This window comes from Cimex lectularius, unplaced genomic scaffold (assembly GCF_000648675.2).
Source record: "Cimex lectularius strain Harlan isolate CLEC.00 unplaced genomic scaffold, Clec_2.1 scaffold330, whole genome shotgun sequence".
NCBI classification, from domain to species: Eukaryota; Metazoa; Arthropoda; class Insecta; order Hemiptera; family Cimicidae; genus Cimex; species Cimex lectularius.
In genome coordinates this window covers 351,645-376,919 of record NW_019394173.1, presented here as the reverse complement: position 1 = coordinate 376,919, position 25,275 = coordinate 351,645, and the positions used below count along the sequence as shown (strand labels likewise).

At 34.1% G+C, this 25,275-nt stretch overlaps 2 protein-coding genes and 1 long non-coding RNA gene across 5 annotated transcripts in view; 1 reads left to right on the top strand and 2 right to left on the bottom strand.

The window, feature by feature from the left end:
- Positions 1-3,804: 3,804 nt before the first annotated feature.
- Positions 3,805-16,387, bottom strand: LOC106663094 (ubiquitin carboxyl-terminal hydrolase 36). Of its 2 annotated transcripts, none has more exons than XM_014387669.2 (16): positions 16,185-16,387; positions 12,327-12,753; positions 12,189-12,264; positions 12,010-12,123; positions 11,841-11,949; positions 11,702-11,769; positions 11,403-11,637; positions 9,349-9,565; positions 9,119-9,275; positions 8,951-9,050; positions 8,686-8,895; positions 8,415-8,623; positions 7,985-8,129; positions 7,514-7,707; positions 7,161-7,448; positions 3,805-3,926 (listed from the first exon to the last, which is right to left on the bottom strand). In XM_014387669.2, the coding sequence occupies exons 2-15, from the start codon at positions 12,750-12,752 to the stop codon at positions 7,162-7,164; spliced, it is 2,547 nt and encodes an 848-aa protein (XP_014243155.1). In that variant the 5' UTR covers position 12,753; positions 16,185-16,387; the 3' UTR covers positions 3,805-3,926; position 7,161. The 2 variants fall into 2 exon arrangements, with proteins under 2 accessions (XP_014243155.1, XP_014243154.1); XM_014387668.2 differs by lacking the exon at positions 16,185-16,387 and adding an exon at positions 15,276-15,436.
- Positions 16,388-21,412: 5,025 nt separating this feature from the next.
- LOC106663187 (NADH dehydrogenase [ubiquinone] iron-sulfur protein 4, mitochondrial-like) lies at positions 21,413-22,433 on the top strand. Its single transcript, XM_014387838.2, has 4 exons — positions 21,413-21,566; positions 21,622-21,784; positions 22,007-22,176; positions 22,236-22,433. Exons 1-4 carry the CDS (start codon positions 21,544-21,546, stop codon positions 22,420-22,422), a joined length of 543 nt encoding a protein of 180 aa, XP_014243324.1. The 5' UTR covers positions 21,413-21,543; the 3' UTR covers positions 22,423-22,433.
- LOC106663188 overlaps positions 22,429-25,275 on the bottom strand; it is a 48,650-nt gene continuing 45,803 nt past the window's right edge. For both annotated transcript variants that reach the window (XR_001340004.2, XR_002910885.1), the window contains exon 2: positions 22,429-22,658. This is a non-coding gene — a long non-coding RNA (uncharacterized LOC106663188). The remainder of the gene's footprint in view (positions 22,659-25,275) is intronic.

Here is a 25,275-nt window from a genome sequence, read left to right as displayed (position 1 = left end):
TGTGCGATAAATCATTTATTTACTCTGCCGTACCTCGTCCACAACTCAAAAAAGCTTCTTTTTGGTTCAGTATACAATATAAACTTTACGTGACATGTTCAGATGTGACTGAATGACTTTCTTAATGACATTTTTTCTTTTCATAACGGGTTTGATATCATTGGATGGAGGCTCATGTGTCATTTTGGTTCACAAATGCCATTTGAAGTGTCATACAAAATGTGACTGTTTCACAAATGTTTCATAATGATGAAAAACGTATTTTTTCCGAAAGGCGCCTGTTTTATTCAAAATGTTTCCTTATGTCATCATCTCGTTTCAAAAATGCCATTTATGTTTTGGGGATTGGTCTTAAATATTATTTTCCAGTGGTTTTTTCTCTCCAAGAAATGTACTCGTCTTTTTTGTGTGGGGGGTCACCAAAATATTTCAGGATGATGTCTTTGTTATTTTGTTGCATAAATATAATTTTGTTTCAAAAATGTCATTTTATATCACAATGGTGGCTTTGTGCCACTATGTGTCTACATGGTGACTGCGTTTATTAAAAATGGGGACTGATTATATGATCCCGGAAACAATCTTCACAGCTTCCTATAAAGTCTCAATGGTCTATAAAGGAGAGGAAGATCACAGGAGAGCATCAGATACAATGATACGGTACACAGATGGCTCCAAAACAAACGAAGGAACCGATCGGGTATTTTTTGTACAAGCCCAAAACATGAGCAATCAAAGTTATTAGGGAAGTATACTTCGCCGTTCTATTTGCTCAAAATCAACTATGTGAATAATAATAAAGCTAAAAAAGTTTATCAATACCAAAAAGCGTCTCTAAAAACCAAATATTTTTTAAGTAAACCAGGTCATAAGAATTTTTTTCTCGTGAAACTAATACGGAATTTAGTTGTAGAACCTCCAGAGATCCATAAATATAAATTTTTGTTTGAATTTAAATTTAGCGATTTTTTCACCCCTAAAATTAATCCGATTTTTGATTAGTCGTTATCGAAATATCTGATTGAAACGGCTATAATTTAAGACGGCTAAAAGGATTTTAATGGCGGGCAGACCGTTTGGAAAAGAGGAACGTAGCTTTTTAACGACATATGTATCATAAAATCATATAAAACATTTTATTAAGTTTGTTTTACAAACGTCATTTTGTTTCACAAATGTCATTTTATATCAGAATGGTGGCTTTGTGTCATTGTTTCAGTACGGTCATTGTGGGTAATTTTTTTAGAAATATAATTTTGTTTCTCAAATGTCCTTAAAAACTGCGTGGATGTCATTTTGTTTAACAAATGTCATTTTATATCAGAATGGTGGCTTTGTGTCATTGTTAATATGGAGTTTGTGGGTAATTTTTTTTCAGAAATATGATTTTGTTTCATATCATTTTATTAAGTTTGTTTTACAAACGTCTTTTGTTTCAAAAATGTCATTTCCTGGGTCAATACTGAGCCAATTTGTTTCAGAATGGTGGTTTAGTTTCTGTTGATATTGTTATTCAAATGTCTTCTTTTTTTTTAATCTAAAAATGGTGTCACTATCACTTTGTTTCAGAAATGTAGCGTCATTTTTTTATTTTAGTTTGTAGGAGTTTATAAACTATAAGTAAAATAGTTAATACAAATTTATAATAAACTATATAAAAAAAACAAAATCTAGCACTAGGGTATGGAGAATCACAGTGATAACACTTCTTCTATGTCTCGCTGCCCAACAGGTCTTGATTGAGACTTGTCTGTTTTATTCTCCTAGGATTATTGGAGATAGTATGGGGTGTTTGGCTTAAAACTAAGGGATTCGGGGGTAATGAAAGGGTGAAATTTTATGTATCAGGATTTTATGACATTTTCTACAAAAGAAATTTTAAACTCACTGTGGCGGATCATGTGATTGTTGAAAGGAGCGTTTCCTATTTTTCGGAGGATGCTGGATTGGAAAACATTTGGTTGAACCCCACAGTTCGATGGCATGTTATTGTCTTGTATCGTACATTTGTCGTGAAGAGTCAGGTTTGATCGTTTATCTAGGCATCATGGATCCTATGACTTTTGTCAATGTACAGCCCTAGGTTGGGTGGTTAACTGTACGAAACATCGTACAATGTTATGATACCAAATGCCATTTTATGTTTCATAAGGGCGAATTAATTTAACTTGGAGGAAAATGTAATATTTTGTTTCAGGCTTGGCACCCAATGACATTTTCTGTTTTAGATTTGTGACAAAATTTCATTTTCTTAATGATTTGTGATAAATTCTGGGGAGTAGAGGCAGTAGTCAAACACATCATGAGAAATTCAACAGTTTTTATTTATTTGCATCAATATTTTTTTGGTTTTTTTGTTTAAAAAATTTTTTTTAATACATAATTTGCAATCGATTGTAAATCGGTACATACACCTTTCGTGCCTGACAAATATAGTCATAGAAAAAAAATCAGACCCCGATATCTAGTATTAATATGCTCCCCCCTCCACTATTCATACAAATTGTTAAAAGTTCTCATTGTTGTGAAAAAATTTCTTGAGCACAGGGGTAATAAAATTAATTACACTGGTTGCCACTTCTGTCGAATAAAAATGTTCTAATAAAATAATTACATCATCAATATATTGCTGTTGTTTGTTTTTTTTTAAAAAAGGTTAAACAAATCATTATTGTATATAATAAATTGAAAAGAATAAAAAACAGAAAAAGAAAAGAAAAAGTCAATTCCCTTTTTAAAAATTAACTAATCATCCTAACATTTTTTGTTTTATTTTATAATACATAATTATTTAAAATATACTTCGGTTTGATCTATATTATGTATATACACAATTTACCAATTGTTAAGGATCTCATGTTTGTTTTTTTATTAAAAAAAAAAAAAATACCAGAAATAAAGGAAATTATTGAGTTTTTTCCCTAAAAGGGGCAGCATCATCTATTTATTTAAAAACTATGTACAAATGCGATTAAGAGTCAAAGATTAGAAGAGGGGGGAAACAATTTTTTTGCATTAAAAAAGGCACAATTTTCCATTTCTTTTTAGGTTTTTCATTACATCGTGGAATGGAGTAGTAATGACATACCGTCACCGATAGATGACGTATCATCAAGATAGGAGACAAAAAGAAGAGTTGGAGAACGATTTGAGCCCGGCTGTCCCCAAAATTACAATCCGACAAAGACAAATTGTTTTCGATCCCATATGCTGATAATACGATGCACAATGCGACAAGACGTTTACCAATAGTAGATTATTAAAATTATTACAAACTGAAATTTAAAAAAAAAAGTCACATATGCATATAATATTTTTTTTTAAAAAAATTTTTAACTCCCATTGTTTTTGTACATTTTATTAACTTCATAGTCTGCTCATTTTTTTTTTTTAATTTCTTATCTTTTTTTAATATAAACTATACATATATATTTATAATAAGATATAAATAATCCCCCAACTTACAAAGCCGTATCGACAGCATATTTATATAAAATCTATGTACACAGAACATAAAAAAAGAAAGAAAGATAAACTATACCAATTGTGACAAACCATTGACAGGAACCGCACCAAAAAATGTGTAACAATACACCTTTTTTTCCATATTAATAAACACTTTTTTTTCTCTTTTTTATTATTGATTATTTTTATTACTACAATTTAAAAAAAAAAAATGACTGTATATACCCAAAGGCTGACAAGGTCGATTATAATAAAAATGGGTTAAGTCATTGAAATGATTCAATAAGTTAAAAAAAAAAAATAATATAACAAAAAAAAAGAAATTTTTCCAAAAAAGTGCTGGTAGAATAAAAACATCCACTCTGACATTTTTTCTTCTTTTTCCTCTTCTTCTCTCTTCAACGGAGGTAGTTAAAATATCGTTTTGTACATATTAGTTCGGTCGACGCCGATCGCAGTATCTACAATTTTAAACCAAGAGAAAAACAAAAATTAACCTAGTGCAATACGCCGAAGTGTATAAGTGCCTATGCATACGTCAGTGTCTATATGCATAAATGTGTATAAAAAACTAAACCTTTACTAATTTGAAAAAGAATTTTTTTATGTGCATATGACATACATGTATATGTGTGGATCTACAAAAATGTAGACAAAATTCAACGACAAAAAAAAATTGGGCCTTCATATTTTGTTGTTTATTTCAAAATATATGTATTTTTATTGTTATATTAATTAAACCATGCTTATTAAATGAGAAGAAATTCACGAGTTTTAATAAAAATTATTTAATTATGACGGTATGAAAGAAAATTCACCGCAATAACAGGAAATCATTTAGTGATAGATTAAAATTTAACTAATAATTTGTTACCTAGTTTTAATAACGCATATTAACTCATCTGGCCTTGTAAAGGGCGTTAAGTCTTTTAGAGTAAATAAGCGATCGGATTCTGTCTTTTGATGGAAAAATGCTGTTTTAACAAAAGCGATTTGAAGCTGTTCGATGCTTGTTGGACCGTCTCTTTATCATGTCCCTTAAGTCTATGGGAATCATGTCAGGAGAACGAGCTCGCCAATTCTTTCCTCCACGTAATTTACAACTTGAAGCTGTCGACCGTTATTGTGCAATAACAAAAAGTTGTCTTCAATAAATAGAACAATGAGACCAAAGCTTCCAGAAGAACTTTGTTAGTGCAGTCTAAGATCCATTCCGTATGATAATCAATTCGGTACGAGGTCGATTCAACCCCATACCATAACTATCTTTGAAAAAAGCTGTGATTTAGATGAAACAACTGATTGCCACAAACCAAACTGGCTCTCATCTATGAAGAGAACAGACCCTTCTGCTCTTTTCTACTCAATGCCTTTCCTGTATTAACCTGAAGCAGGTCGTCTAGAGATTAGGCTATTCTCACGAAACCTAATGATTTTTTTTCGAGCTCGCCCTTACATGACAGACTGTTTGCAATTGACTACCTATCAAGGAAGCCATTAGACAGTTCTCTAGTACAGTAAAAACAATAAAACGATCGTCTCTAACCGTCGTACATCGTGGAATGCTACCTTCTCATAAATCAAGACATCTGGTGGCCCTAAACAACCGTGGATGGTAGAATGCGGCACACCCAGGACTTGTGCTATGTAACATACACTACATCCAGATGAAATCTTTTTGACTTTAAATCATTATTTAAAAAAAAAATCATTTTTTGCTAACTTTATTGTTTCATCAAAGAAAACAATTTAAAAAACCAATTAACTCACTGGAAAAGTTGGCTATGGTAAAGATGAAATTGAATGAATTTTTTTTTTTTAATCTAAAGAGTGTAAGGATTAGTAAACACTCTATAAAGATAAACAATAATTTATTAATGTTGGTTTATGTTTTAAGTCAACTATTAATCTTTATACCTAGTCATTATGGAAAATAAACAAATAAATACAAGTGTCCTTTTTTTTGCCTTTGAATGTATGATTATCCATACATGTACATATAAATGTCTGTATTTTTAATGTACATATGTGAAGGAGTAAATGACAAAGGGAGCCCTAATGAAATAGCTTAGAAAAAAAATCTATGTTACTTCCCTAGGTCTTTCAAAAGGCTTTAAGAGCATCCCATTTTTGGCAATTAAAAATAACAATTGAATGGTCATGATAAGCTGGCATGGGGTCTCACTTACGTACAGCAAGGAAGTGGATTTAAAAAAAAAAATTCACATATTTATTAGCTGAACATTAAAACCAGTACAAGTACAGTGGTACGTTGAGAACGAGTTTAATTTGTTCCAAAATCAAGCTAAGACAAAATGCTCGTACCTCAAATCAATTTTCTCTATTGAATGAAATTAATCCAGCTCTCAAAAACAAAATATAGAACTCAATTTATTTAATGGATTGGTGCAAAATTAATGCAGGTTTTGAAAATTTGTTTTATTTTTGCAGATGAAATTTATTGTGAAACAAAGCGAAATCCTCAAATCTAATTTATGCATTATGGTAAATACTTTTTAACTGTTACCTTTTATACAAAACATTTTAGTTTATATAGAATTTTGTAAGAGTGAGGACCTGCGAAATTAAATATTTCCAAACTAGATTTCCAACGAATTTATTTATACGAATTTAAACCTGGGCAAAGTGAGGCACAAACTGCATGTTACATCAATACTTTGGGGCAGGGAAGCATTAGCGAATGCATGGTGCAGCGATCGTTTCAGAGATTTCGCCTTTGAGATTTCGGTCTCGAAGACAGGGAAGGACGATGACCAACACAAAATGTTGATTGAAGAAACATGTAAAACAAGACAGGAAATTGCAGATGAGCTTAGTGTTGACCACTCAGCCATTGTTCACCATCTGGAGGAAATTGGTAAAGTAAAAAGGTCACGAATTGCATACCACACGAACTAACTGAAGCCCAAAGAAATAGGCAGTTTGAAATTTTCACGTCTGTTCTGTTGGGCCACAATTTCTCGATCAAACATCACGTGCAATGAGAAATGGATTCTTTATGATAACAGGAGACGTGGTCAGTGGTTGGACAAGGATGAAGCACCAAAATACTTCCTGAAACCAAATCTACACCGAAAAAAGGTTGGTGACTGTTTGGTGTACTGCTGGGGTTGTTCGCTATAATTTTCTGAATTATGGTGAACCTAACCATTGGTAAACCGTAAGGGGCCAATTCTTCTTCATGATAATGTCAAGGCACAAGTCGCAATGCCAACACTGCAGAAACGTAAGGACTTAGGATATGAAACCTTACCGCACCCACCACATTCACTTTTTTTTTAAGGATGACTCACTTTTTTAGGCTTTTTAATCACTTCTTGAGGGATAAACTTTTTAGAGAACGAGGCGAAGCCGAAAACCCCTTCCAAGACTTGTAGTGTGAGTCGAAATAAAGATATTTATGTCAGCAGAATAAAAGCGTTTGTCACATGTTGGCACAGAAAATATTTCAAATAATTTTCTTTATTTCATAAATATTAAAAATACTTTTGACTGCTTGTTCAAAACCTGCATAATTTTGCACACCTGGCCAAAATCTCCAAAAATTTGTATGTTGAGGCATTATGAGGGTTATGAGTTTGTGTATTTATTTGTGACAAAACAAGTTATTTGAGTACACTTCTATTTACGAATAAATAATTAACATTGAAACGAAAGAAAAAAAGTTACAATACCTCAATGCTGCCACCTGTAGTTTCTATTGAATTTTGCCTTTTCAATCGAGTATTGACGGTATAAATTATTTTGCCGGTAGCCACTAGAGCCATTTTTCCGGTTCTGGTATTCTTGGAATTTGTTCGTCTTGTCCTTGGCGTGGTCGTGGCCGTTGTACTTCTTGACCTTTTTTACACGGCCCCTGTCTAAGTCACTGTCGTAGCTGCTCAACGGCCTTTTGAGCGATGACACTCTGTCCGACTCGACCTCCTTGTCCAGCTCGCTCTTACTGCCGTTCCAGGAAGTCACTGTATAGAAAAACAATATTTTACAATAGTTTTGACAAAAATTCAAAAATTTCTTTAATAATTACCGGATGGCCCGAAACCCCGATGGGACATTTTCGTAAGCGTATCGACTGTGCTGTTGCCCTTGTCTTTATCCCAAGGCCGTTCTTTATCTCTGTCCCTATCCTGGTGGCTCCTTTCTCTGCTTCTCTCTCGGTCGGATGGGTACGAGGAGGATTTTTTCTCTTCCTGCCTTTCAGGACTCTTTTCTTTATCAGAGCTGGGGGGGGGAATATAAAAATATTATGTAAAAATTGTCAGGCTGGGTTGTTTTTAGTCATTATGGCTATCATAGATAGCTGGTTAAGGTTTGTGATGATAGGTCTGATGTAATGAAGATGGTTTATTAACAATAAATATCAGATATTGTACTAAAAATAATATCTATAAATGATAGTTTAGCAATGGTTAAACACTAGACATCACAATGATTTGGATTATACATTATAAATTATGGTAAATGGCAATTTATAATATTAATTAAGCAGATCATGTACCTGGTAGTGACACTCCACCATCCGCTTGATACGCTTCCAGCAGGTGAGTTTGCGTCGGTTCTCGACGACACTTCCCAGCTTCGTTCCAGTTCCTCGGACGGAGTCGGTTCGTCGTCCGACTTTGTGCTGGGCGACCTCGATTTCTCTGAAACGACGAGATTAAATCAATTTTTTTCTCACTCTTTCTATTGTCGAATCGCATTTTATTTTTTTAAACCGTGCTTCTACAAAACACCTTGAAAAATAAAAGATCGGCTGGTTTTATTATAATTGCCTTTATGGGTAGATTTTTTTTCCAACACTACTTTTTCTTATTATGCATTCATAATGATAATTAATTTAAAAAATATTAATTAATAATTTAATTTTTTTAAACATTATGGGAAGTTTTATTAGCGAAAATCTGAAAATCGGCAAATGTAATTTTTACCAGGCTCTCTTTCGGCAGTGTCACAGAGACAGCCATTCTTCCTCGGTTTGCCATCTCGCTCTTTCACAACCGGCTTTCTCTTGGGAGAGTTTGGCTGTTCCTGTTGAGACGGGCCTTCAGGGCGTACGGTGTCAGGCGTGGTCCTAAGCGGGCTTCCTGACTCGCTGTCACTCGAACCGGACAAGTAAGGTACTAGACTTTCTGTCCCTCTAAATACAGAAAAAATATATCAATGTACAATTTTTTTTTTTTTTGTCATATAAAAACCTACCGTACTGCTTGAGGCGATTTCACCCTAGAGGTCGTCGGCTGAAAGTGAACGGGGCTGGGCGTTTTTGAAGGCGCCTTTCTCGCTACGGGCGGCGTCAATAAGAGCGTATTAGAAGGCGAGGGCGACCTGCTGAAAGGCGAAGGCACTTCTATCAAAAAAGGAAGCGCCGTCTTTTTCTCAATCGCCGAGCCGACTTTCACCGGCGACTGCCTGAAATACAATCACTTTTAATTACAGGAAAAGTCAGATTTAAGGCTAAACTTACCTTTCTAACGTCGGGCTTGATTTCTCCTGCTGGGTGTATGTAGTGCAACTGCCGGATGATACGCCATTCACCAGCGTCTTACTCGGCTGGGGGCTAAAACCTAAAACCAATATTACATTTAAGCGAATGGATGATAAAATAATTATTTTTAAAAAAACAAAAACATACCATTACTTAAACCATTTGTTAAATTGGAACTTTCTAAGACTAGTTTGTTTGTTTGCGTCACTGACTGATCCTTCACAGGTGTCTGATTGTTGTCTAATTCGTACATTAAGATGTACGCATTACTATTTAAAACATTTGGAATTGAAAGCACCCTTACCTGAAATTTAAAAAAATAAAATAAAATAAACACCAGTATTTTCATTTTTCTTCAATTTTATCATTTTACTTACAATGCTGTCGTCAAAAAGATAGTAACTGCCTGCCGAGCCCTGGCCGACCGCCGTGTAGTGGCCGCAACTTGACGAATGTCCTAAATGTGTTACAAGCGAGACTAATTTGTACCTAAATGTCTGGTTGGCCGGCGGCGGCCTGTGCCGGTACTTTGTTATGTCGAGGCATTGTTTCAACGCGATGTGCTTGTTATTTTTCCCGCCCATCGCACCGAATCTATGGAACAAAACAAAAACAGAATATTGTACACGACCACCAAGATTTGGTAATCACACAACAATAAATAACAATCAAAGTGCATTTACCTAATGACACCTTCAGCAGTGTATCAGTACATGTTCAGAACATTAAAAAAATCTATAAACCTCCGTTTTCATGTGATATGTTCACCTGTGACTTTTCAAAGCAAAAATATCGCATGTGTGATATATCCACTAATGACTTCACAGCGCAAATCTCCAGTAGAGACTTTGTATCAAAAATATCACACTGGTGAAAAACAATGTTTTTGTACAAGCAAATGTATCGCACATTCGACATGGCCCTGTGAGTCCTCGGCTGGTGGAGGCAGCCCTCGTCCAAGGTCTACGAGGCTCCGTGCCGAGGTCCTTCAAAGGTGTCATGACAAGGAACCGGGTGTTTTTCACCTTCTTTAGGTCACGTTTCTCTAACCTTGAGGACATCCATCTAATCCTAATGATTCAACCGGTACTCAGTAATGTCTTACACAGGTTTCATTTTTTCATGCGTACTACATTTACTTCAAAAGATTTATATTGTCTGTTGATCTTGTATTAGCTGTTATTCGTTATTTTGTATAATTTTTTCAATGTTTAAACATTTGTGTTTGAGCATCTATCAAAAGCACACATATTTCAAAGTATCAGGATGAGATATTGGATGAAAACGCGTGAGAATGAGTTGGTGGTAGACCACCACGACTGACAAAAAATGTCGCACCTGCATGAAGTTTATTATTATGATTTATCTTTCCTCTTGTTAATTTGAATATTATTGTAGCCCCTTTTGTTTCAAATTAGAAGCAGAAGCAGTTTCGAATTAGCAGAAAGGCTGAAAGGCGGAGGACAGGATTTTTTCCATGGGGAGACGCGTGCGAACAAACCAGCTCGAACGTAGCTGCTTCAACTTGGCTTGTGAAGAATCATCTTATGAGAAAACATCAGGAAAACGGCATTCATCGTGTGAGTTTTTTCCTATTCCATATTTCCTTAATTTTATTCCTTGGGGATTGTGCATACAATTTTTTTTTTTTTTTTAACAATAGTTTAAATACTTCTTAATTATATTTTAAGTTTTTTTTTATTGTTTCAAGAAGAATTGATTTTATTTTTTTGTAAAAATTTAAGTTTGAAGATTCAATTTAAAAGAAAGAAGAGTAAATATAATTTTAGAAAAGAAATAATTGGATTGAATAAATTCTGTTTCCCTTACAGTGCCTTTTATTTTTAAATTTTTCCTTTTATTAAAATAATAATAATAGTTTTAAAAAAAATTACAATTATTATTGTAATTGTTAAAATTGTATTTTAATTTTTTCATAAAAAATACCCTAAAAAGTCTAACAACTGTTATGTGAACAAAATAACAAAAAGTTCAGCATTCTTTATTTTTTGTTATTGAAATTTATTAAGGGCAATAATACAAAACATTGAACAGTTCGTCATTTTTTTCACATAAACATATAACACCCTGTAATTCAATCTTTACTATTGACCCTGGCGTTGGCACACCGAAAATCATAAAACCAGGCAAACTTTACGCATGGAATTATGGTAAGCGCCAGCGGTGATCTATGAAAAACAGCTGATTTCACTGGGTGAGCGGTTTTCCCATCTGTAATTTCCCACAATAAGTCACTAGAAGAAACTAATTTAACTTTGTGTTGCTCAAGTATGTGACTATATCAAACCTGTTGTTCAACCTTTGAAAAATATTAACGGTGCACAAATTAATATCAAAGGAGTGATAGTTTCTAGTGACTCTGAAGGAAATACATAATCAGACACTTTTTTTATTGTTATTAAATAAAAACCTTTTCAGTTGTATGCACAGGACTTTAGGTAGCCTCTCGATTGAGAATTTCTTAGTGGCTGCGACGCGCTTTTTGCACTGTTCGCATTTGTAAGCCTGGTCACCGTCGCCAAGCCTCTCCCTCGAGAAATAACCGTCGAGGGCCTCTTCGACTGTCGACGCCTGCCTTATGTCAAGAAGGATGTCTTGGAAGTGTTGGAACGTCGTCGATATGTGATGACATTCCAAGCACGCCACTGAAATTTATTAATAAAAATTTTAAAAATAAAATTAATTTATGTTTTCTATAATATTTATTACCTTCGGTCCTCATATAACCACCGAATATTTGGTTCAGAGGTGTAGTTTCTTTACTATAACTGTCTAATCTGTAAAAATAATTAAAATATTATTTTAAAATATGTACAAAAATTGTATGATATAAAATAAAATTTCGTACTTAATTCCGTTAAAAAGTGAGAGATAAGAACGTTCCATCCCTTCGATCAAATAACGAAGGAACTCGTGAGCGTCTTCTTGATGGCCGTGTACGAGGTGTTTACAAATTGCTAAATGAACACACAAAAAAATTATAATTTATTCTCGATAATAATTAATCATTAAAATACCTTTCAGTTTGGAATAAATGCCCAAAGGTTTGATGGCTGAACCTGTCGACTTGTGCGTCGCCTGAAGGACTTTGGCCATCGCACAAATAAGGCATTCGCTGTGTGTGAGGCCATCTGCAATTTTTTTTAAACCAATTTAATATTTATAATTTTTATATTATTTCAAAGGTCGGACTTACTCATGGATTCGCATTTTGAAAAATGCGCCGAATCGCTTGACAGCCAGTTGACAAAAGCCGGGACATGAAAGAGAGCCTGAAAACAGTTTTGTTAATCTTATATGTTAATCATTTCTGTTAATAAATTTTATAAATTACCTGAAGGGTTGAATTTAAGTAACAACTGTTTCCGAGGTTGATAAATCCGGCGCCGACAGGTACGTTGCCCTTCCAGCCGAGTTGGACGGCATCAGGCGGATAGAGCACCCGTTTAGGCTGTGGCAACTCCTGCGCTTTGACTTCTTTGCTAGGTGAAGTCCAAGACGTCGAAGGGGACGGGGTGGGCTTAACGGGCGTAGCCGGACCTCCTGCAGTCTGCCCGAGGCTTATGTATTTTGACTTGAGGTCTGCGAGCGTCGGGTTGCCGCATCCGGACGTCTTGATGTATTTTATCTCCGATGTCAAAACCCTCTTTGCACTGGCGAGAAGCTTGCAATCGACTGAATCGCTGGAATTTGATTTCTTCACGATCGATATCGAGTGCTGCAGGGCAGCCCCGATCAGATCCCCGCTCTGTGCAGGCATCCTGGGGAAAAATAAATAAACAAATTTGCAACAAACTTTAAGTTTTAGACATTGATAATCACTGATAAGTAGGATTTATAAATAAAAAAAGATTGTTTAGCCTTCTTGATAAACCAATTTCCTTTTTTCAATTCTATCTAGAAAGTTTTTTTTCTTCTTTTTTTCAAGGGCTCGCAACAGCAGAGAACTTATCAACCCTCGGGGTGTCTGTGTTTTTGAAAGGGGAAAAAAAGACATTTTTAAGTATGGCGGATTTGAATCCAGGGCCGCTGGATTCGAACCTGAGACCTTTACCTTAAAGTGATGAGCACTGTGTCAAAGCCAAAATCATCGATTCCCTGGGAGGTTGTACCTAACAATGATTGACGCTGGTTCCACCTTGAAGGTCAGTTTTATATAAAACAATGAAATCTTTAATCATTGTCTATCAAGAGATAAAATAAATAAGATGAATGAGATGTTTTCAAGTTCGGTGATTCACTTAAAACTTCATAATTCCTCCGGATTAGGTTCAAATTGGAAAACTGAATATCACTTTTGCAGACTTTGCCAAAACCTGAACCGGCACATCAATTCATCCAGTGCAGTTCAACAAGAGTTCAACAACCCGCAGACCTACACCAAAAGCATCAACTCAATGTCAAAAGCATTTAGATTTTATGAAATATTCTTTCATTATCTCAATTCAAACATTAAACATTAAAGTTATTTTTGTGAACTGTTAGGTCAAATCATTCAACATCCAACGAATTCAATCTTTTTAATCTAGTTCCCTGCCCCTCAATGGTCACTTCTACGCCACCAATCAAATGATCCATAAAGATCTTAAAAATCCTTTTGTGAAAGGCCTTATCCGAACACGTTTCCTCAATTTCCACTCGAAACTATCCCACTAATCCTATTTTTTCCTCAATGCCCTTACAATCCTCAACGGCGTTGAAAAAGACGATGGCCTCGTGACCTTCTATCTTTACCCACCCAATAAAATAAAAGAGTTCCAGCACTGGTTGGTTTCTCTATCCAGATCTGTCAGATTAGAATATAACTATACCATTTTCTCAATGTATATTTTGTAAAGATTCAAATTTTTATTCTATGATAAAATCAAATATCGTTTACCATGACATTGGATAGAACATACCGGTTAAAGAATACAAAATCTCCGGCACTGTGAAATGGTATAGGAGAAATTACATTAACACCGTTTACAATGTAGACTTTTTGGGTCCCAAGGGGGGAAGAAAAATATCAGTTACAGCATACAACGGACGCAAATTCTGCCTCTGGGTCGTTGTTAGTCACCTTCACTTCAGCACTATTAATATGCATTGTATGTTATCAGTGCTAATTGCCAATCGACGAGTTCCTTGAAGTGGAGACGGATGTCATGACAAGTGAGGAATTGGCTGATGAACCTATAATCCAGAATACCTCAGGTCGTCGTACAGCAACCCACAGCATCCATACCCGAAACAGAAGGGCAGAAAATTTCGACAATATTCCGACTGCTGAATCGCATGCAGTGCGCTCGACACTCAGGGCATACAAACATTCAAATGATACCTCTCAGGCCGTCAGAGAAACATTTTCGATCTTGTCATCGACAATGTTTTGTACAGAATGTAAAAATAAATCCTAGAAGAAAATCACTGAATTCTTTACAAATGTAGGAAATGTTTAAAAAATTACATTATAGCCTACCTAAGTGAAAGAATGTGAATGCAGATAGATTTTTGTATGCATTAAAAGAGATTTTTTTGTTTCATTCAATATATACATATGTATATACATTATGTTTGGGTTACCATCCCCCTCCATCTTCCACAACACATCTACTCGTATTGCTCCATATTGGATATAGCATACATGTACGTTGTAAACGATATATTCAATACAGCGGACATCGGTTACAACGTACAAAACCTATGGTCTCTTCATGTATGTTGAAAATGATATCCACTGTATTTTTTTTTTTTTTTAATTTGTGAACATATATTAAAAATGTATTTTTGTTTCATGAAAATACTGACAAACCAAAGCAACGAGGTCGGGGAAACCGGTAGATCTGAGACACCACCCGGCAGACACAAGGATATTACAAAATTTTTTTCATCGAAACTGATCACATCAAAACTGACTCTGCTTTGCACCCGCACAATCGTTTAACTTACTAAAAGGACTTAATTTTAAGATTCTTATGTTGGTAGTAGCATGACCCAATTTTCACAAGGCAGTAAGTTGGTTCTGGCGAATTTATTGCGTGTGATCAACCAACCATCTTTATTTTACTTTGTGTTAATAAAGACAAACCCGTACATGTTTTACGCTCACTGCTTAAGATAACCAAGCAGGTTTAGGAACTTGCCGATCAAATGATTTTCGTTTTCAACTATCAGCTCATAATTGAAATCAAATTATTGGCCCACATCGTGATTTATCAGTTTCATAATAAACATGATATTAATCACAATCTATGAGTAAATGATAAGTCTGGTATGTTGTGTTAGAAAAAAGCATACTTACACGAAGCCAAGGACATAACTCATAGACCAAAGCCGGTACAAGAGTGCTACACAAGCCCTAAAGATCTCGAAGATGAACCTGAACATGTTTTACGCAAGGATTGCATTTAATATAGAAAAAAAATCAAGAACCTAGAATAAAAGATGTCCGTCTAAAATTACTTTTTTTAAACTATAATTAGACTGCATGTATGACATGGAGGTTTCCCGCCATTTTTGACAATCAGGGATGAATTTTTGTTCCATGAGAGGGCTGTTTTTGCGGAGGGGGTGGTAAATTTTATTTTTTTGTCATTTTAGTTTTACCTGGCACTCTTTAATATATTAAAAAATTAGAAAAATTGATTAATTTTTTATTTTTTTTTATTTTTTTTTTTTAATGGAAAACAAATGAAAAACTGGATCGGAATCAAAGCGGGGGGAGGAAAAGTCTTGGTTATCTGTCAATTTATGAGTTTTTCTTTTTTTTTCCTTTTTTTAATTTTATAACGTTTTGAATTGAGTCTTTCGACATTTGTCGTATGTTTTTGTTCGCCTTTTCTACTGATAAAAATCGAGGCCGTTTATTTTCCCACGAGGATTTCGTAAAAGAAAGGAAAAAATAGGCCGAAGTAAAAGATAGAGAATGGAGGAAACGAGCATGTTTATAACCTTTAGGCCTCGCGCCCGAGAGAAAACTGAGTTTTCAAACAAATGACGAAAGGAGGATCGGGAGGGATGGAAAAGGCCGGAAAAGCGGGGAAAATCCCGGAAAAGCTATTCGTATCACAAAAACGACGGATTCGTTTGGAAAAACTGGCCGTCGGAGAAAGTGGGTGAAATCAATGGAGGCACGACGAGCATGCTTTCGTCACCGAAGGCTGGGTAAAGGACAACAGGAAGAGTTGGATAAAATTTCAGTCGTACAGACCTTTGTCGGGTTGAAACGTCGTTCAGCGTCTGTCCGGCGTCCACGCCGGGTTCATTTTCACGTGGAAAAACGGCGCCGTTCCTGGGTTTTGTGCCGGGTAGAAAAAAAAGAAAACACGGAAAAGCCGACGAAAAGATCCACCGATTGTCCGTCGACCGGTGCCGAGACGTAAAGCGCTCCGCCGACAGTGAGATACTGATCGATCCGGGCGGCACCGTCTCGACGTTTTACGATCCCGTGTTAAATACGGTTTGACAAACTGACGCGGCTGGACGAAAAATGATTTTTTCTTTTTTCGAAAAGGCCGATTTTAAAGAATTGGGAAAAGGTTTTCCACGATTTTCCTTTACAGATTTTCCAATCCGTGCAGGCGATTATTGAACGGCGAACGGGGCGAACTCCAGCGGCACGCGCTGACCGCAGCGCCAAATCTTCACTTTTCAAACTTTTATTCAACTAACTTTTATTCATAAAACCAATTTACACACTAAAAACAATATTAAAAAAACAGTAATAATAAAAAACTATATTTTAACAAAAACACAAAAGTATATATTAAAGCCACCATTTTATTTTTACACTTTTATTCAAAACTTTCACTCATAAAACCAATTTTTACACTAAAAACAATTAATAAAAAACAATATAATAAAAAAACAAAAAGTGTATATTAAAAAAAGACACTTTTTTATTTTAATTTCAAGCTTTCTTTCAACTAACTTTCATTCATAAAATCAATTTGTACACTAAAAAAAAATTCAAAAAGCAGTTATAATGAAACAAAATATATTTTAACAAAAACATAAAAATGTATATTAAAAAAGCCACTTTTTTAATTGTATTTTCAAGCTTTCATCCATAAAACCAATTTACACACTAAAAACAATATTAAAAAAACAGTAATAATAACAAAATATATTTTAACAATAACAAAAAAGTATATATTAAAGCCACCATTTTATTCTCACACTTTTATTCAAAACTTTCACTCATAAAACCAATTTTTACATTAAAAACAATTAATAAAACAGGATAATACAAAAACATAAAAGTGTATATTAAAAAAAGCCACTTTTTTTATTTTAATTTCAAGTTTTCTTTCAACTAGCTTTCATTCATAAAATAAATGTGTACACTAAAAACAATTTAAAAAAACTATATTTTAACAAATACATTAAAATGTATATTAAAAAAACACTTTTTTAATTGTATTTTCAAGCTTTCATTCATCTAACTTTCATTCATAAAATCAATTTGTACACTAAAAAAAATTTCAAAAAGCAGTTATAATAAAACAAAATATATTTTAACAAAAACATAAAAGTGTATAATAAAAAAAGCCACTTTTTTATTTTAACTTCTAGCTTTCTTTCAACTAACTACATTCATAAAACCAATTTAACCACTAAAAGCAATATTAAAAAAAAACAAAAACTAATAATAAAAAAAATTATTTTTTAACAAAAGCATAAATGTGTACATTAAAGCAACCAACTTTCATTCATAAAATCAATTTGTATACTAAAAACAATTTTAAAAAACTATATTTTAACAAAAACATAAAAGTATATTAAAAAAACACTTTTTTAATTGTATTTTCAAGCTTTCATTCATCTAACTTTCATTCATAAAATCAATTTGTACACTAAAAACAATTTTAAAACACTATATTTTAACAAAAACATAAAAATGTATATTAAAAAAACACATTTTTAATTATATTTTCAAGCTTTCATTCATAAAATTAATTTGTACACTAAAAACAATTTTAAAACACTATATTTTAACAAAAGCATAAAAGAGTATATTAAAGCCACCATTTTATTTTCACACTTTTATTCAAACCTTTTCTAATAAAACCAATTTTTACACTAAAAACAATTAATAAAACACAGTTATACAAAAACTATATTTTCACAAAAGCATAAAGTTGTATTTAACAAAAAAGCCACCATTTTATTTTATTTTTAAATTCACTAATTTCGTGGTCCGCTTGACCAATTATTTATTTTTAAACTTTCATTCAACTAACTTTCATTCATAAAATCAATTTATACTCTAAAAACAATTATAAAACAGTTATAAAAAAATTTTAAAAAATTAACAAAAACATAAAAATGTATATTAAAAAAAGGCACCATTTTATTTTATTTTTAAACTTTTATTCAACTAACGTTCATTCATACAACCAATTTGTACTCTAAAAACAATTAAAAAATAACAGTTATAATAAATTTAAAAAAAAATTAACAAAAACATAAAAGTGGGTAATAAAAAAAGCCACTTTTTTATTTTAACTTCAAGCTTTCAATCAACTAACTTTCATTCATAAAATCAATTTGTACACTAAAAACAATTTTAAAACTATATTTTAACAAAAGCATAAAAGTGTATAATAAAAAACAAAAAAATGCCACCATTTTATTTTATTTTCAAACTTTTATTCAACTAACTTTCATTCACGAAACCAATTCACACACTAAAAACAATATTTAAAAAACAAAGCAATAATGCAAAAACTATATTTTAACAAAAGCATAAAGTTGTATTTAAAAAAAGCCACCATTTTATTTAATTTTCAAACTTTTATTCAACTAACTTTCATTCATAAAACCAATTTACACACTGAAAACAATAAAAAACTATATTTTAACAAAAGCATAAAATTGTATATTAAAATAAAAGCAATTATTTTATTTTATTGTTTATATTTGACAGCAGATTTCATCAATCGCCACTACTCTAATTAAGTTTTTATATTTACTGAGTTGTGACGTCTTCATTAAACAATTTAAATTAATTATTTAATTGGTTTTCTTTTTGTATTGTTTTGTTATGTTTTAGGACATATATTGGACTTAAGTTAGCACACAGGAATGGGTTAACTGTAAGCTTAAGTTGTAAAATTAAACCGACACGCTTAAGTAGTGCAATATTAATTATTAGAGATTATTAGAGATCGTGAGATGTGGTATGGTATGATGTAGGTTTAGAAAAACACTTTCTTTATCACGCCAATGTTTTGATCTTTATTGAGATCATCTTCAGGGCCTGGGATTTATAAACATTTTTTAAATTATTCAAATACCTGTAAGATGTGAAAATGAATACACAATGTAGAAATTTTAGGTTTAATCAAAGTATTTGTACTCACTCGAACTGTGTGTTTTCTATGAAAATGTGTCACGGTTGTGTGTCGTGTTGAGAGTGTTAGGCCATAAGTTGTACCGTTGAAGGATTAAACTTTTGTCATAAATTGAAGCTTTAAGGTTATGTTGTAAAGATAAATCAGTAAAGTTGAGTTGTGTTTAAATATTAATTTTGAGTTATTCAATATGATAAAAAACTGACGTTGTAACTGTAAATATTAAACATAAGTTGAATTGTAAGTCTGTAATAAGCTTAAATTGTACAGTTTAAAGATTTACCTTTTGTCATAAATTTAAGCTTTAAGGTTATGTTGTAAAGATAAATCATTAAGCTTCAGTTGTACAATGTAAAGATTAACTTTCAATTGTTCAATATGATACAAGTTTTAATTTTAAACCATAAGACCGTAAGGTTAAGTTGTAAACTTAAAAATTCAGCTCAAGTTGTATAGTAAGATTGTCTTAAGTTATAGTTTACCCTTTAACCTTTAAGATTATTTTGTAAGGATCAATAATAAGCTAAACTTGTACAGTTAGATTGTGGACATTTTTAATGTATAAACTGTAAGATTAAATTGTATCTGTTAAATGTAAGAATAAGTTGTAAACTTAAGCTATATGTATGAGAGTAAAAGTGCGTAGGTGTTGATAAAGAAAAATAAGGTGCATGGATGTACATACTTTTAGACTATGAAGGTCAGACTATAAAGGTGCTAAATGTGTATGCTTTTAGTTCCAAACTAGTCTGGTCAATATTGCCTAATGGCTCTAGGAAAACACAACAAAGTTACCTTGAGGTGGATTCCAGGACTTAAAGGTATAGCAGGAAACAAACAGGCTGTCCGACTAGCCAAAGAAGGGGCAGCACTCTCACCCTTGAGACTCGAATCAAAGATTGGGGCGCTGGAGAATACGCTGGAAAAACCACTGGGCAAAAGTAAATTTTTAAATATTTTAAAAAGAAAGCTGAAGGAACTTCTGTTTTTTATCTGTAAGCAAACAAGATTTGAGAAAAATTATAGGCCTTTATTCCGGACACTGCGCTTTTAACCTAGAGAATGTACGCAAAGCAGAACCAGAAGCATGTCGACTCTCTGAATTCTTTGTTAACGCGAGGCACTAGACCGGCTAGGGCATAGCAACTTCATTAAAGCTATTCTCATGCCATGAGAAGTGAGCGGAGAGGCACGAGGAGAGTTTTAGTTTTTTGAAAAAAGCACACTCCAAGTATGTTCATAATCGTAGGTCATCCGAATTTATTGCAACCTGTTCATTTGTAATTTTATGTGTTATACATAGCATGTGTGTTTTACAAAGCACTTGATCAAATGCTACAATTATAATTAAAAATTTAAAAAATTCAGTTGAAAAAACATTAAATTGTAAATTTAAACATTCAAGATACTCATTATAAGCTTAAACTGTACATTTAGCTTAAGCTGTTAAGTTATAAAGTTTATTATTATTATATTTTTGTACTATATGCTTAAGTTTAAGATTATAGTATAAATGAATTCCATTGATTGATTTTGTCCCTTAATTGTCTCATGGCTGGAAAATTAATTTGTTAGTAATAATCATAAAATAAAATCACCAGGTTTTAAAGCTTTTGTTTAAACATGGAAACACATCTGTATATTTATTCTTATTCGCCTTTTCAGAAGCTGAAGAAAGCTGATTATGCGAGTTTTAACGTCGAGCTTTGTGCTTCTCGCCGAACTTCTTCGATTCAGCAATTGGACAAAGCATCAAGATGGGCTCGAAGCACTGAGCTGAACCACAGTCCGACGCCCCAGGTCACAGCACAAACCTGTCTTGAGATCCAAAAAATAAAAAAATAAAAGAAAAAAAAAACTCGCTCCTGCTTTTAATGATACAAATCCACACAATTAAAACAATACAAAATATATACAAAAAGGTGGAATTAAAAAAAAAAACTTCATTATGGTAACAGATATACTTTTTTCTAAATTAAATGAAATTAATTTACTTTTAATTAATTTTAATTTTTGATAGATGATTGGAGAAATATAGAAATTGCCTTTTCCTCTTTATAACTTTTTTTGTTTGTTTTTAAAGTAGTTTAATTGTTTGAAAAATCATCTGGTTTTTAACTAGAAGCCTTCCACAGGTCAAATTTGATTGAGTAACCCCAAATCTGGCTAAATAGCCTTGGAAAAAGGTTTATTCTGAATATTTCTTAGAGTAAAATGCTAAAGCGTATTGCCCTGAGGTGAAACCAATCAAGTATGTTCTGTAAAACAGACCTGATACATTGTTGGTTCCAGATGCATTCAAAAGCGTTTTATGAGTGACGAGCCTCCAAAGACAGAATGCAAGGAATGGTCCGAGATGAAGGAAGCCGCCTTGGAGCTGAAGGAGGCGGAACAAGCACCGTTGGAACAGATGGAAACGTCCAACGAAAAGATTGAAGTCAAACAGACTGTAAATGTATGCTGGTTTCCTTTTTCCCCCTATATTTATCTATATTTATTTTGGTTTCTGTGCAGCCATACTATCTAGTTTTATTTTCAATAAAAAAATACCAGGATCATTATTCAATTAAATACAGGCTTCCTCTTCAGAAATGACTTGAGTTTAAATTAATTGAATAAATGCCTGATTGTTTTGTTGGAATTAAAACCCTACATACAGCATGTTTATTTGTATTAGATGTCACATTTGGAACAGTACGCTGAGATGTACTCAAAAAATTCGACAGCATTGATTAAACCAGTTACAAAAATCGTAACGCAGCAAGGAACCGACAACACTGGTTACTGGGAGATGTCGTTCGACACGAAGCAACGCTGGGTCAACCCAACAATGGGATGGTGTTCCAGGTAAATTCTCATACCATGAACAAAAAAGCCCATACAACATTGACAAAATGTTCTTCCAGCGGCCACTCATTCTCCAACATCTCGTTGTATTTCCCCGACAGAGAATCTGCCGTAAAGTTTGCACAAGAAAGAGGATGGAAATACTCGATCGACTCCGTCGTAGATACCAAAAAGACAAAATTCAAGGTGAAAAGCTACGGCGCTAACTTCTCCCACAACCGCAGGACGAGAGTCAGTACAAAATAAACAATATTAAAGAAAAAATATTTCAAAAAATTTAATAACTAAATAAAAAAAGTATAATTAATTCAAATGACAAGTGATGTAATGTGATTTGAGATTGGACTTTTGTTTGAACTTCTTCAAGCAGACTTGGCACTGAAAGCGTGGCTGGACACCGCATTCGTAGTTGATGTGCCTGCGCAGCGTATACCTGTGCGTGTACGTCTTGCCACACTTGTCGCATACATTGCAACTTTTCTCTGCAATAAAGAAATAAACAATAATATTAGAAGATATCCAAGACTGGATATTTTACAGTGTCAAGTCAAATTTGTACTTCTCAGATAAAATTATCACACTAAGAAAAACAGGTAAAATTAAATAACAAGAACGTTTATGACATAAACAACTATATATTTAAACAGTTATATAATAAAACAAACAAAACCATTGTAAAATAATGTGACAGAACAATTGTAAATAATGTTAAATATATTTGGTTGTTCAAAAAAACAAATAATTTAACAAAATAGATCATAAAGCCACATTAATTTACATAGCATTGTTTTAATAAACACCTCCTGGACATTTTTCTTAAAAATTATTCAGACTTCACTTCCATACACCAAAGTTATGTTGTATAGCAAAAGCTGAAACCTCAGTCACAGATCACAGAGCTTTCTCCTAGTGGAGGTCAAAGAAATTAATGGAATTTCCGCTATTTTTAAAATAAATAACCGAATCCAGCCCGATTTGTATTTAAAATAAACAGAATTTTGCGTATAAGTGAGACCAGCAGGCTAAAATCTAAACAGTCGAGAAGATATCACCCGGGCAGATGCTTCGGCTAAGTCCTGGATGTGCCACGCTCTACCACGGTGGTCTAAAGACGCTGGAAGTCACGATCGAGAGAAGGTACTAAGGTAGTGGTCGACCGTAACGGCTAGAGACGATAGTTTTATTATTATAACCGTCATTTAACGGTTTTCTTGTTAGTCAACTCCAAACGGTCCGTATTGTAAGTGTGAGCTCTAAAAAGTCATCAGAAGGCTTCGTGAGAATAGCTTACTCTAGACGTCCCACATCAGGTTCTCTACTTCTGCATCTTGCTTGGACACGAACCATCTTTTCATGAGTGCCGGTTCGGTATGTGGCTATCGCTTACCGGGACCGTGTTTGGAGGTGACCTGGAGATACCACGTCTGAGTCAACAGACTTTTCCCACATTCCGTTATGGTATGGGGAGGAATCGACGTCTATTACCGTGATTATCATATAAAAGATGGTAGAGTGCGGCACATCCAGGATTTAGCCAAAGCATCTGCCCAGGTGAGATCTTCTCGGTTGTCCGATTAGTACTTTGACGAAGTTCTTCTGGAAGCTGAGGGCTCATTCGCTCCATTTATTTGGGACAACTTCGTGTTATTGCATGTAACTCGAGTTAACACCTATTACTTGGAGGATGTAGAGATTTCCACAATCACCCGATTAAGAGTAGGCGAGGTTGACACACGGCACTTACTTTTGGGCCAAAGCTCGCGTACTTGTGCGGCATGCAGAGGAAGGTTGCTCCATGAGTTCCACCTAATTCAAGAATGCAATTCCTTGGCTCTATATAGAGAGCGCGTAGGAATGCCACCCGATACGAGGAGAATTGTGGTTGAGTACGCCAGCTAGTTTCTAGGTTTGAAGGAAACAAGGTTGTTAGTGTGTTGCATTGTGTGTGAGAGAGTGTGTTGAGAGTGAAGGTGAAGTATGTGAGGGTCGATGGCGGAATATTGAGTACCCCATTGACCTCAATTAGGTTAATTATACAATAGGTGTAAAGGGTGATGGAGTACTAAATATTCCTTCTGAGAGCATGGTCTGTAAATAGGAAAGTCAATTTTAAGAATGCTTGAGAGTGTAAAAGAGTTTGAATTTAGTAACTGACTACGTTGGAAACTGGAATGACCTGTTGTGGCTGGACGGCTAAGACGAGGTCTGCAACCGGACTGCCAACACTGGAGTGGCTGATTCTCCAGCCTGTAATTTATTGTCAAGTACAAAAGCTGGAATTGCCGGCGGATGCAAGCAGTGATAGCTTAACTGTCAACCAAAGCGTACCGGACGACCTCGATACACGCGCTCCAGGTTATAGCGTATGCCCAGCCGATCGACATCGTTCTCCGAGGTCGGATTGCTGCCAGACAGATAAAAGAGGGTCATGATCCGGACCTGGAAGGCACAGAATACCACGAGCGCGTATTAAAGCAGGCACCACCAAAGCAACGTACGGTCTTCATAAAAAAAGTGGATGGACAAAATATAGCAGAACAGGTGGGAAAACAGTACTAAAGGGAAACTGACTTTCGAGTACTTCCCAGAAATCAGAGAGAGGCTAAGTGGGTTAAACCGGATTTCTGGGTAACTTAAGTGTTAACAGGACACGGAAATTTCCGAGCATACCTCTACAAATTCAAAAAGTTACCCAGCCCCATTTGTCCCGAGTGCGGAGTGGAAGACAGTGTCCAACATAGGATTTTCAACAGTGTTCTCTTAGAACCCGCGATAGAACCGGTGAAATTGTTGTTTCGTGGAAGATGGCCACCAAAATTAAATGACCCAATAAAAGAAAAGCTCGCTTTCGAAAAGCTAAAGGCAATAAGTCAAGCTATTGTAAATTAGGCACTTATTTATTTATTTATTTACAGTGATAAATTGTAAGATAGGTACACAGTAGACTAATTAAGTAAGTATGTTGAACATGGAACGACAACTTTATAAACGACGTAACCGATCAATTTAAGAGATAGAAAGTTCCTTACTGAAGATCGTGCAAAGTCGAAACGTGTTTGAATAACTCAACAAACTCGCGACCCCTAACAGTGACCTTAT

Coding starts and splice junctions, on each gene's coding strand:
- LOC106663094 (XM_014387668.2), bottom strand. CDS start 15,361: ATGTTCAGGTTCATCTTCGAGATCTTTAGGGCTTGTGTAGCACTCTTG. Junction 12,754..15,275: donor AGTTATGTCCTTGGCTTCGT/GTAAGTATGCTT, acceptor ATTTTTCCCCAG/GATGCCTGCACAGAGCGGGG. Junction 9,566..11,402: donor CTGTGCATACAACTGAAAAG/GTTTTTATTTAA, acceptor TTTGTTCCATAG/ATTCGGTGCGATGGGCGGGA.
- LOC106663187 (XM_014387838.2), top strand. CDS start 21,544: ATGCTAAAGCGTATTGCCCTGAG. Junction 21,567..21,621: donor CTAAAGCGTATTGCCCTGAG/GTGAAACCAATC, acceptor TGTTGGTTCCAG/ATGCATTCAAAAGCGTTTTA. Junction 21,785..22,006: donor AAGTCAAACAGACTGTAAAT/GTATGCTGGTTT, acceptor TATTTGTATTAG/ATGTCACATTTGGAACAGTA.